Source organism: Mobula hypostoma, chromosome 4, assembly GCF_963921235.1.
Source record: "Mobula hypostoma chromosome 4, sMobHyp1.1, whole genome shotgun sequence".
NCBI lineage: Eukaryota > Metazoa > Chordata > Chondrichthyes > Myliobatiformes > Myliobatidae > Mobula > Mobula hypostoma.
The window spans coordinates 167,957,718-167,970,221 of NC_086100.1; the positions used below are offsets into that span (position 1 = coordinate 167,957,718).

Below are 12,504 nucleotides of genomic sequence, written 5' to 3' on the forward strand. Positions count from 1 at the left end.
AAAAAAAAGTTACCTTACACATCTCCTTTAAACTTATCCCTTCTCAGCTTAAATGCATGCACTCTAGCATCTGACATTTCCGCCTGGGGAAAGGTGTTCTAACCCTCAGCTATTCCTCTCATAATTTTATAAACTTCAATAAGATCACCTTTTAGCCTCCGACACTCCAGAGAAACAACCCAAGTTTGTCTAATTTCTCCTTACAGCACACGCCTTCTAAACCTCTTTTGCGCCCTTTGTAAAGCTTATGATGTAATGGGGTGACCAGAAACACAGGCAACACTTCCAGTGCAGCCCAGCTGTAGCTTTATACACAGAAACACAATACAATTAGCAGCAAGAATAGAGAGCTTGGCTCCTCAGTCGCACCATTTTATGTAATATCATGATGGATAATCTAAGCTGGCCTCAGTTCCTCTCCTGTCTTCATCGAATCTCAGATCCATGGACTGGGACCGTACAGATATAAGCAGCAGTCCACCCGTCTGACCCAACAGCCCTCTCCTGCCCACCTGCGGCAGGTTCCTGATCAGTCACCTCAGGGGTCACAGAACTGGAGTGGAAAGGGGGACAACCTCCATTCCGAGGAGAGAGGTTGCTGCCCGAGTGTCCTTCACATGAGCTGTCCTCTCACCGCCTGGGTCTGAAGCAGCTGGGTCATAAAGCCATACAGCACAAAAGCAGACCTTTTGGGCCAACCCCCAGCCAAACAGCCTCCATGAGCTAGACCTACTTTCCTGTGTTTGACCCATCTCTCTCCAAACCTTTCAGATCCTCAGAACGGGATTCCTATCCATTAAACGGCACTTGGGGCAGAGACACAGATAGGAAGGCTCGGGGGATATGGGCAAATGGGTCCAACTCATCTTGGTTGACTGGACAATCTAGGATGAAGCGTCAGCTTTGGTGCTGTACAACTCCACGACCTCAGCGCCTTTTAAACGCAAATTGCATCCACCTCTGCCACTTCCTCTGGCAAGCACGTTCCTTATATTCAGTCCTGACGAAGGGTCTCTGCCTGAAACGTCGACTGCGCCTCTTCCTATAGATGCTGCTTGGCCTGCTGCGTTCACCAGCAACTTTGATGTATGTTGCTTGAATTTCCAGCATCTGCAGAATTCCTGTTGTTTTCCTTATATTCACCTCGCTCTGGGTGAAAAACTTTCCACGCAGGTCACTTTCACGCGTGTTCCGTCAACCTTCGACCTTTAGTTTTAGACTTCCCTAACCTGGGAAAAAAAGTGACCATTCACTTTATCTATGCCCCTCCTGATTTTATAAACCTCTATACAATCACCCCTCAGTCTCCTTCACCAGCCCCAGCCTACCCCGTCTTTCCTAAACAGCTCAAGCCCTCCAGTCGCCACAACTTGTTCTGCAACCTCTCTAGTTTATCTCATCCTTGCCGGTCTCTCGCTTCACCAGCTGATTCCGACCTCAGAACAAACCAGCAGTCTCTCGGACTGCGTGTCAAGCGGGTGGGCAGGTTAAAACGCAAATGATTTCAAACCAGTTCGTAAGTTAAAGCGGCATATTCCCAACACACAGCCCGATGTCGGACTCCAGCACCCGGTCCCTGCTCAGTCCGGCCCAGTACGTCTTGCTGAATTAAGGCAGAGTTCCGCCGGCTGCGGTAGAGTTTGCCCAACTCTTGATTGTCCTGAATGCAAACAGGTCAGTTCACGCACCGGCCCGGCGGGTGTACTTACTTTTGCCGCGTACTTTGACAGGGGAAGCGGCAGGAGAGGATTCGAGCTGCACCAGACCGACGCCATCACAGATATCGATGGTGGAAGGTGACGTTTTCTTCACGAAATAAATGACCGGGTCTCTGTCGGCCGGGCTGCGGGCGATAGGACACGCTTCCCCGTTGCTGGCAGGCGCACTGGAGTCAGTGATCGAGCCCCAATCCACGGCAGTTGTTTCCACAACTTGCTGCAACCCCGCGGTCGCAGCAAACTGCTCCGCCATGATCGGCGTAGCAACGACAGGTCCTGCCCCCGGAGCGCGTGACTGCCAGACGGTCCGGGGCCGAACCGCGGGCAACGTCCCGGGAAATCCGCTCGCGTCCCAGGGAATAATGTATCAACGTCCCGGGAAATCCGCTCGCCTCCCAGGGAATGATGTATTAGCGGCCCGGGCAATGTATCAACGTCCCGGGAAATCCGCTCGCGTCCCAGGGAATAATGTATCAACGTCCCGGGAAATCCGCTCGCCTCCCAGGGAATGATGTATTAGCGGCCCGGGCAATGTATCAACGTCCCGAGAAATCCGCTCGCGTCCCAGGGAATAATGTATCAACGTCCCGGGAAATCCGCTCGCGTCCCAGGGAATAATGTATTAGCGGCCCGGGCAATGTATCAACGTCCCGGGAAATCCGCTCGCGTCCCAGGGAATAATGTATTAGCGGCCCGGGCAATGTATCAACGTCCCGAGAAATCCACTCGTGTCCCTGGGAATAATGTATCAACGTCCCGGGAAATCCACTCGTGTCCCAGGGAAAGTATTAGCGACCCGGGCAATGTATCAGCGTCCCGGGGAAATATATTGCATTCCGGGTATATAAATGGCTTGGATGAAAATGTAAATGAGCGAGTCAATAGTTCTGTATATAAGGATTGCTGGGCTGTGGTCAGTGTAAAAGGCTGTGAAATAGGACATCGACCAGTTACAGGTATGGGCGGAGAAACTGCAGCTGGTTTTTAATCCAAACAAGAGTGAGGTGTTGCACTTTGCCGGATCCAGTGTTTATGAGAAGGTACACAGTTATCAGCAGAATCCCAACAGCACTGATATAGAGAGGCTTTCGGGATCGAAGTCCATAGCTCATTGAATGTGGCCACAGATGTGTGATAGGGTGGCGAAGATTACCTACCTCATGTTTGCCCTCATTGGGTGGGGCTTAGAGCCTAAGAGTAAGGAAGTTAAATATAAACAACACACATCAAAGTTGCTGGTGAACACAGCAGGCCAGGCAGCATCTCTAGGAAGAGGTGCAGTCGACGTTTCAGCCGAGACCCTTCGTCAGGACTAACTGAAGGAAGAGCTAGTAAGAGATTTGAAAGTGGGAGGGGGAGGGGGAGACCCAAAATGATAGGAGAAGACAGGAGGGGGAGGGATGGATCCAAGAGCTGGACAGGTGATAGGCAAAAGGGGATACGAGAGGATCATGGGACAGGAGGTCCGGGAAGAAAGACGGGGGGGGGGGGACCCAGAGGATGGGCAAGAGGTATATTCAGAGGGACAGAGGGAGAAAAAGGAGAGTGAGAGAAAGAATGTGTGCATAAAAATGAGTAACAGATGGGGTACGAGGGGGAGGTGGGACCTTAGCGGAAGTTAGAGAAGTCGATGTTCATGCCATCAGGTTGGAGGCTACCCAGACGGAATATAAGGTGTTGTTCCTCCAACCTGAGTGTGGCTTCATCTTTACAGTAGAGGAGGCTGTGGATAGACATGTCAGAATGGGAATGGGATGTGGAATTAAAATGTGTGGCCACTGGGAGATCCTGCTTTCTCTGGCGGACAGAGCGTAGATGTTCAGCAAAGCGGTCTCCCAGTCTGCGTCGGGTCTCGCCAATATATAAAAGGCCACATTGGGAGCACCGGATGCAGTATATCACCCCAGTCGACTCACAGGTGAAGTGTTGCCTCACCTGGAAGGACTGTTTGGGGCCCTGAATGGTGGTAAGGGAGGAAGTGTAAGGGCATGTGTAGCACTTGTTCCCCACCTCCCCCTCGTACCCCATCTGTTACTCATTTTTATGCACACATTCTTTCTCTCACTCTCCTTTTTCTCCCTCTGTCCCTCTGAATATATCTCTTGCCCATCCTCTGGGTCCCCCCCCCCTTGTCTTTCTTCCCGGACCTCCTGTCCCATGATCCTCTCGTATCCCCTTTTGCCTATCACCTGTCCAGCTCTTGGCTCTATCCCTCCCCGCCACCCCCCCCGTCTTTTCCTATCATTTTGGATCTCCCCCTCCCCCTCCAACTTTCAAATCTTTTACTAGCTCTTCGGTCAGTTAGTCCTGATGAAGGGTCTCGGCCTGAAACGTCGACTGCACCTCTTCCTACAGATGCTGCTTGGCCTGCTGCGTTCACCAGCAACTTTGATGTGTGTTGCTTGAAGTTCCAGCATCTGCAGAATTCCTGTTGTTTGCAGTTAAATATAAACTTTTTTTCACTTATAGCATTGTCTGCAGTTCTGGTCACTCAATTAGAGGAAGGATGTGAAGGCTTCAGAAAGGATGCAGAAGATGTTTACCAGGATACTGCCTGGATTCGAGAGTACGATCTATAGTTAGAAACCAAACGAGTTGTATTTTTTTTCTCTGGAGCGTCAGAGCCTGAGGGAAGACCAGAAGTTTATCGAGCCATAGAACACTACAGCACAGAAAACAGGCCATTCGGCCCTTCTAATCTGTGCAGAAACTTTATTCCACTACTCCCATTGACCTGCACTCAGTCAATAACCCTCCAGACCTCTCCCATCCATGTATCTATCCAATTTATTCTTAAAACTTAAGAGTGAGCCCGCATTTACCACGTCAGCTGGCAGCTCATTCCACACTCCCACCACTCTTTGAGTGAAGAAGTCCCCCCAAACCTTTCCCCTTTCACCCTAAAGCCATGTCCTCTTGTATTTATCTCTCCTAATCTAAGTGGAAAGAGCCTACTCGCATTTACTCTGTCTATACCCTCATAATTTTGTAAACCTCTATCAAATCCCCCCTCATTCTTCTACGCTCCAAGGAATAAGGTCTGAACCTGTTCAACCTGTTACAGAAGTCAGGATTATTTTCCAAGAGTGGAAATGTCAAATAGTAGAGGATATGTATTTAAAGTGAGGAGGAAAGGTTTAAAGGAGATGTGCTGTGCATTTTTTTTACACATTGGAGAGTGCTGGAGTGGGCTGCCCGGGATGATAGCAGAAGTGGACAAGATACTGTCTGACAGGCTATTAGGCAGGGATGGAGGAAAGTAGATGATGTCCAGACATTTAGTTTAATTCGACAACATGGGCAGGAAGGGCCGTTCCTGTACTGTAGCGTTCTGTGGTCTACGTCCCAGGAGGATGTATCCGTGTGCCAGGAAATGTGTCAATGTCACAAACACACGAGAAAATAGGCGGCTCGGCCCTTAGCCCATCTGCACCATTCAATATGATCATGGCTGATCTGTGGCCACCTCAACGTCTCGTCTGTTCCAGTTGCCATCTCTTTCACTCCCTTACACTTCTGCACCTTATCTAAAGATCCAGCCCCCATCACCTTCGGGACATCCTCCGGAAACTGTAACGGAACAAATATCAGTCCCAGAATAGTGGAATGAGCCGGCAACATCTACTTTTTTAAAACTTCTATTCTATTTATATACAGCGCAGGTTAGGCCCTTCCAGGCAGCCATTCGAGCCGCAGCTTCATCAATTCTCGATTTAACCCTGGACAACTTACACTGACTAATTAACCTACCAACCGGTCCATCTTTGAACTGCGGGAAGAAACCCACATATTCCACAGGGAGGACATAGAGACGGTGGCAGACTGAACTCCAAACTCTTGATGCCCTGTGCTGTAATAACGTCGCACTAATCATCACACTACCATGGCACTATATATTCCTTGAGATGCATTTCCTTGAGGCGTTTACAGGAAAATTAAAAAAAAACAGCAGATTTTATGAAAACTATTCATAATGACTGACAAACAACCAATGGGCAAAAGAAGTCAAATTGTGCAAATGAATAAATAGTACTGAAAGCATGCATTGTAGAATCCTTGAGTAGTCTGTAGGGTGTGGAATCAAAGTTTCATCATGCAGGAAGTATAGGAGCCTGAAGTCCCACACCACAAGATGAAGCCACACTCAGGTTGGAGGAGCAACACCTTATATTCCGTCTGGGTAGCCTCCAACTTGATGGCATGAACATCGATTTCTCGAACTTCTGATAATGCCCCCCCCTTCTCTATTCCCCATCCCTTTCCCCTCTCTCACCTTATCTGCCTGCCCATCAGCTCCCTCTGGTGCTTGTTCCCCCCTTTTCTTTCTCCCATGGGCTTCTGTCCTCTCCAATCAGATCTCCCCTTCTCCAGCCCTGTATCTCCTTCACCAATCAACTTCCAGCTCTTTACTTCACCCCTCCCCTCCTGGTTTCACTTATCACCTTGTGTTTCTCCCTCCCCTCTCCCCCCCCAACCTTCTAATTTTTTTGGTCTCCAGTCCTTCCGAAGGGTGTCGGCCAAAATGTCGACTGTACTCTTTTTCATGGGTACTGAGTTCCTTCACCAGATTCCAGAACAGCTTCTCTCCCTCAACCCTTCCCTGTAATCACAAAGAAGGCATGTCAGCAGCTCCATTTCATTATATCACTGAATAGTCATGCAAATTTCTGTAGATGTACAGTAGATAGCTTTTTGACTGGTTGCGTCACACCTGGGTATGAAGGAACACGAGGCTACAGAGGTTTGTAGACTTGATCGTCTTCGTCACAGGCACACCCCTCTCCCCACCTTGGAGGATATCTTCAAGAGGCAGTGACTCAAGAAGGTAGTAATCATTACTGAGGACCCTCACCATCCTCTTCTTGTTATTGACCTACCATTATTAGCCTGAAGACCAAACTCAGAGATTCAGGAGCACCTTTCTCCCCTCTGCCATCAGATTTCTGAATGCTCCACGAACACTACCTCGTCCCTTGTTTCTTGGCACTATTTATTTTTTGTATAATTTATGGTAATTTTATGTCTTTGCACTGTACTGCTGCTGGAAAACAACAAATTTCATGTCAGCACACGCAAAATGCTGGAGGAATTCAGCAGCTCAGGCAGTACCTATGGAAAGGAATGAACAGTTGACTTTTCAGGCTGAGACCCTTCATCAAGACATGTCAGATAAAACAGAGAAAATAAACCTGGTTCTGATTCCAATTCTGACTATTTGGTCCTTGAACCAACTGACATAACCGTAATCATCACAGTTTAGCAACACTAGGGCCACTTGGCACTAAAATGGACTTTGTATTTTTGTTCTAATGGTGTTTTTTCTTGTAAAGATTGTGTATAATTTATGGTTTTCTCTTGATTGCTGGTTATTTAATGCTGTGTGTCTGTGATGCTGCCGGATCATCAGTAGACGTGGTTGACCAAAGAAGAGGCCAGTCCGTTCTCTGAAAGGGGAGGAAAATATGTGCCGGGCGGTGGAATCACATTGAATGTGGCAGAAACGGCAAAGGATGATGCTTTGGATACAGGGGCTGAGGGGAACTCGATCTTTGCCTTGCTCAGTAGGAGAGGGAGCCGAGAGAAAAGGCGCAGAAAATAGAAGAGCTGAGAAGGGTTGTCAAATATGGTGTTAGATATAAAGTTATATTTAATGCGTTTTCATAAAGTCCTTTTGATACCTATGTTGAATTTGTAATAAGAGCACTAGGTCAGTTTGCGTATATTACCTATTAGCAGTTCTGGGTTTCAACATGTTTCATCACTGTTACTGTATTTATAATTTATTGTGAACTTTGTTTCCTTAAGGTTTTTTTGTAGCTGGGGGGGGGAGAATGGTAATGGAGACAAGCTCCCATTACCTATTAAATGCTCCCAATGGCGTTCTCCTCAAATAGCCTCTGACAATCCAGTCCAGCTCCTGGCCTTCAGGTGTGGCTTAGATATTAAGCTCAGTGCAACCATTTCTACTGACAGGAGAAGGGGCGAAGGTGGGTTACTGGCACCTTAAAACCAGGCGCTTTGGGCTGATGGGGCTCATCAGCCATATTGGCAGCTCATCTCAGCAGGAAGACTGTGATCTCAAACCTCTGCTGCCTTGTGGCTATACCCACTCATGGGGTAGGTTTCCGGAGTAAACTTTGAGGGAAAAATCCAAAGCTGGAGTCCCTAAGGAAGTCCCGTGTCAGGTTCAACACTGACCAACAACTCCTGTGACACCACTGGTGCTAAACTGCACTGGTCTCTGCCATTCCTTTGGGTTCATCAGATGCATGGAGAGGGGGAGCTTGCTACACGGGTGACAGCTTGCTCTCCATATCGTACTGGCCTATCTAGACAGTCAGGCACAACGTCCACGGTGAACCCTGGCCAACAAAGGCCTCAAAATTGTGAGATTTATTCCTCAGCATTTGGTTGAAGGTGTATTTATTATTGACAAAATCAATACTTCCATTGGCTGTGATGAGATACTGTGAGGGATTGGTTCTTGCAGCTTGCCAAATGCTCTATGATTAAGTATAACCACCAGTTCGTTTCCTGAAAAGCATCAATTCATACACCTAGTGTGTATTCAATTGCAAGCAACTTCATTTAGGCTGATCATAAATTACTCTTCGACCCTTTCTCGTAGCTTTGAGAGCTGACTGCTCTTTGGATGCACCAGCCAACAGGATGGATCGGTTTAGTTCAAGCACTAATTTGTCACTTTCCCTTTCAAACCGCACCCTGTCAAGCTACGATTCCGGAACTGATTGGCAGTATCATTGGAAGGTTGAGTGGAGTGGTTTTTATTGTTTGTTTAGTGTCACTATTTTCTAATTTATTTACGATGCACTTGCTGATTTAACTGTTTCATTGCCCGATCTGTGGTGGATCCTGAGGGTGTTCTCTCCGGTAACTAACTCCTCTAAATGTTTTGTGTTGAGTTATCTGGTTGACTGCTCATCAAAGTAGGTCATAGAGTCGTACAGCATAGAAACAGGCCATTCAGCCCACTAACTTCATAGGGACCAGTGGATACCCACGGGTACTAGCCCCTTCCTTCGGCACTTGAGCCATAGTCCTCCGTTCCTGGGTGACTCGAGTGCTCATCTATACACTTCTTAAATCTCCCAGTGACTCTATTTCCACTACTCCAGCAATATGTTCTAGGTACTCACCATTCTCTGGGTGATGAAGGACCCCTCAGATCCCCTCCAAATCTTTTACCTCCCCCCTTTTACCTAAAACCTATGCTTCTAGTTTTATTTAATTCTGAAAGAAAAAAGGCTCCTGCATTCTATCCTGTCTATACTCTTCATAATTTAGATACCTCATTTACATCCTCTCTCAGCCTCAGTGAGAATAGACCCATCGCTCCTCGTCACTGAAACCCAGGCAACATCCTGCTGAATCCCCTCTGCACACTCTCCAGCGCTCTCACATCTTTCAGGCGTCACTCAAAGATTGAGGAGTGATTCTGGTTAAAACTTGGAATCAAAATCAGGTTTAACTCTCACCACCCACACCACTCTTTCCATCGGTGGCACAGCAGTGGAAACTGTGAACAGTTTCAAACTCCTGGGAGTGCACATCTCGCACAACCTCTCACGGTCCCAGAGTACATCCTACACAATCAGGAAGGCTCACCAACGCCTCTACTTTCCGAGGAGGCTGAAGAGAGCCGGAATTTGCCAAATAATCTTCACAACCTTCTACAGACGCACAGTAGAGAACATCCTAACATGCTGTGTCACTGCATGGTATGGAACCTGCACTGCGGTGGAGAGGAAGCATTACAACGGGTAGTCAAAACTGCCCAACGTATCACTGACACCAGCCTACCCACCATCAAGGAAAGGTTCTGGAAAAGTGCCTGCAGTATCCGAACCACCCACCCTGCTCATGGGCTGTTTGTCTCACTCCCATCAGGGAGGAAGCTACATAGCATCTACTCCACAGCCACCAGGCTCCAAAACAGTTACCTTCCCCAAGCAGTACGGCTGATCAGCACCTCCACCACTAACCCACCACCACTGCTTTATCATTTCCTATCAGTCACCTTATATACAGACACTCCTCTACCTGACATCACTTTGTGTGTATGTAATCAATCTATGGATATAAGCTATCATAGGTGTTTATGCAACATACATCAAAGTTGCTGGTGAACGCAGCAGGCCAAGCAGCATCTATAGGAAGAGGCGCAGTCGACGTTTCAGGCCGAGACCCTTCGTCAGGTGTTTATATTTGTTGTGTTTTTTATTATTGTGCTCTTTATGTGTTTGTTTTGTGCTGCATCAGATCCGGCATAGTAAATTATTTCATTCTCCTTTACACTTGTGTACTGGAAATGACATTTAACAGTCTTGAATACGTCATGAAATCTGTTATTTTGTGACAGCAGTAGAGTGCAATACTTGAAATATCCTGTAAATTACAATAAGGATATATAAAAAATACTGCAAAAAGAGAACAGAATAGTGAGGAAGTGTTCATGGTTCATAGACTGTTCAGAAATCCGTTCCATGAGAAGAAGAAACTGTTCCTAAAGTGTTGAGTGTATGTCTTCGGGCTCTTGTATCTCCTCACTGATGGTAACAATGAGAAGAGGGTATATCCTGGATGTTTGGGGTCCTTAATGTTGGATGCCCTCTTTTCGAGGCCTCACCTTTTGAAGACGTCCGTGATGGTGGGGAAGATAGTGTCCGTGATGGTGGGGAAGATAGTGTCCGTGATGGTGGGGAAGCTGGTGTCCGTGATGGTGGGGAAGATAGTGTCCGTGATGGTGGGGAAGCCAGTGTCCGTGATGGTGGGGAAGATAGTGTCCGTGATGGTGGGGAAGCTGGTGTCCGTGATGGTGGGGAAGATTGTGTCCGTGATGGTGGGGAAGCCAGTGTCCGTGATGGTGGGGAAGATAGTGTCCGTGATGGTGGGGAAGCCAGTGTCCGTGATGGTGAGGAAGATAGTGTCCGTGATGTTGGGGAAGCTGGTGTCCGTGATGTTGGGGAAGCTGGTGTCCGTGATGGTGGGGAAGATAGTGTCCGTGATGGTGGGGAAGCTGGTGTCCGTGATGGTGGGGAAGATAGTGTCCGTGATGGTGGGGAAGCCGGTGTCCGTGATGGTGGGGAAGATAGTGCCCGTGATGGTGGGGAAGCCGGTGTCCGTGATGGTGGGGAAGATAGTGCCCGTGATGGTGGGGAAGCCGGTGTCCGTGATGGTGGGGAAGATAGTGTCCGTGATGGTGGGGAAGCCGGTGTCCGTGATGGTGGGGAAGATAGTGTCCGTGATGGTGGGGAAGCCGGTGTCCGTGATGGTGGGGAAGATAGTGTCCGTGATGGTGGGGAAGCTGGTGTCCGTGATGGTGGGGAAGATAGTGTCCGTGATGGTGGGGAAGCTGGTGTCCGTGATGGTGGGGAAGCCGGTGTCCGTGATGGTGGGGAAGATAGTGTCCGTGATGGTGGGGAAGCCGGTGTCCGTGATGGTGGGGAAGATAGTGTCCGTGATGGTGGGGAAGCCGGTGTCCGTGATGGTGGGGAAGATAGTGTCCGTGATGGTGGGGAAGCCAGTGTCCGTGATGGTGAGGAAGATAGTGTCCGTGATGGTGGGGAAGATAGTGTCCGTGATGTTGGGGAAGCTGGTGTCCGTGATGGTGGGGAAGATAGTGTCCGTGATGGTGGGGAAGCTGGTGTCCGTGATGGTGGGGAAGATAGTGTCCGTGATGGTGGGGAAGCTGGTGTCCGTGATGGTGGGGAAGATAGTGTCCGTGATGGTGGGGAAGCTGGTGTCCATGATGGTGGGGAAGATAGTGCCCGTGATGGTGGGGAAGCCGGTGTCCGTGATGGTGGGGAAGATAGTGCCCGTGATGGTGGGGAAGCCGGTGTCCGTGATGGTGGGGAAGATAGTGTCCGTGATGGTGGGGAAGCCGGTGTCCGTGATGGTGGGGAAGATAGTGTCCGTGATGGTGGGGAAGCCGGTGTCCGTGATGGTGGGGAAGATAGTGTCCGTGATGGTGGGGAAGCCGGTGTCCGTGATGGTGGGGAAGATAGTGTCCGTGATGGTGGGGAAGCTGGTGTCCGTGATGGTGGGGAAGATAGTGTCCGTGATGGTGAGGAAGATAGTGTCCGTGATGGTGGGGAAGCCGGTGTCCGTGATGGTGGGGAAGATAGTGTCCGTGATGGTGGGGAAGCCGGTGTCCGTGATGGTGGGGAAGATAGTGTCCGTGATGGTGGGGAAGCTGGTGTCCGTGACGGTGGGGAAGCTGGTGTCCATGATGGAGCTGCCTGAGTCTACACCTCTCTGCAGATTTTTCTGTTCTTGTGCAATGTCCCCCCCCCCCCCCAATATCAGATGGTGTGGCAAGCAGTTAGAATGCTCTCCACATTACACCTGCAGAAATTTGCTGCAGCCTTCGGTGACCTACCAAAACTCCTCAAACTCTGAGTGATATATAGCCGCTGGCATGCCTTCTTCGTAACTGTATCAATATGTTGGGCCCAGGGTAGATGTTCAGAGATGTTGACACCAAGGAACTCGAACCTGCTCACCTTTCTGCTGCTGACCCCTCGATAAGGACTGATGTGTACTCTGACTTTCAAGTTCTACTTTTGATTGTATAAGGTTCAACTAAACTGTGCTGGGGTAAATAGAACTGACCTCTGATCCTGAATTACTCTCACCTGGTTATTGGAGGTAACTGTCTGACACGATTCCATCAGTTACTGGCTGTTGCAAGGTCTGCCTTGTCCTGTTCCGTCCATCATAACCTTCCATTGGCGCTGCTGTATGCAAGGATGAAGTGCGGGCTGAA

The 12,504-nt window shown here is 48.9% G+C and overlaps 2 protein-coding genes across 3 annotated transcripts in view; one reads left to right on the top strand and one right to left on the bottom strand.

Annotated features, from left to right (window-relative positions):
* The window catches only part of rufy3 (RUN and FYVE domain containing 3), an 84,359-nt gene extending 82,345 nt beyond the window's left edge, over positions 1–2,014 (bottom strand). The window contains exon 1 of one of the 2 annotated variants that reach the window (XM_063046925.1): positions 1,710–2,014. In XM_063046925.1, the coding sequence (XP_062902995.1) occupies positions 1,710–1,971 (262 nt within the window). In that variant the 5' untranslated portion in view covers positions 1,972–2,014. The remainder of the gene's footprint in view (positions 1–1,709) is intronic. The other variant, XM_063046927.1, reaches the window with a different exon arrangement.
* Positions 1,216–12,504, top strand: part of LOC134345758 (bifunctional methylenetetrahydrofolate dehydrogenase/cyclohydrolase 2, mitochondrial-like) — a 67,453-nt gene continuing 56,164 nt past the window's right edge. Inside the window, exon 1 of the mRNA XM_063046933.1 lies at positions 1,216–1,674. The gene's annotated coding sequence lies outside the window, so the exon portion shown is untranslated. The remainder of the gene's footprint in view (positions 1,675–12,504) is intronic.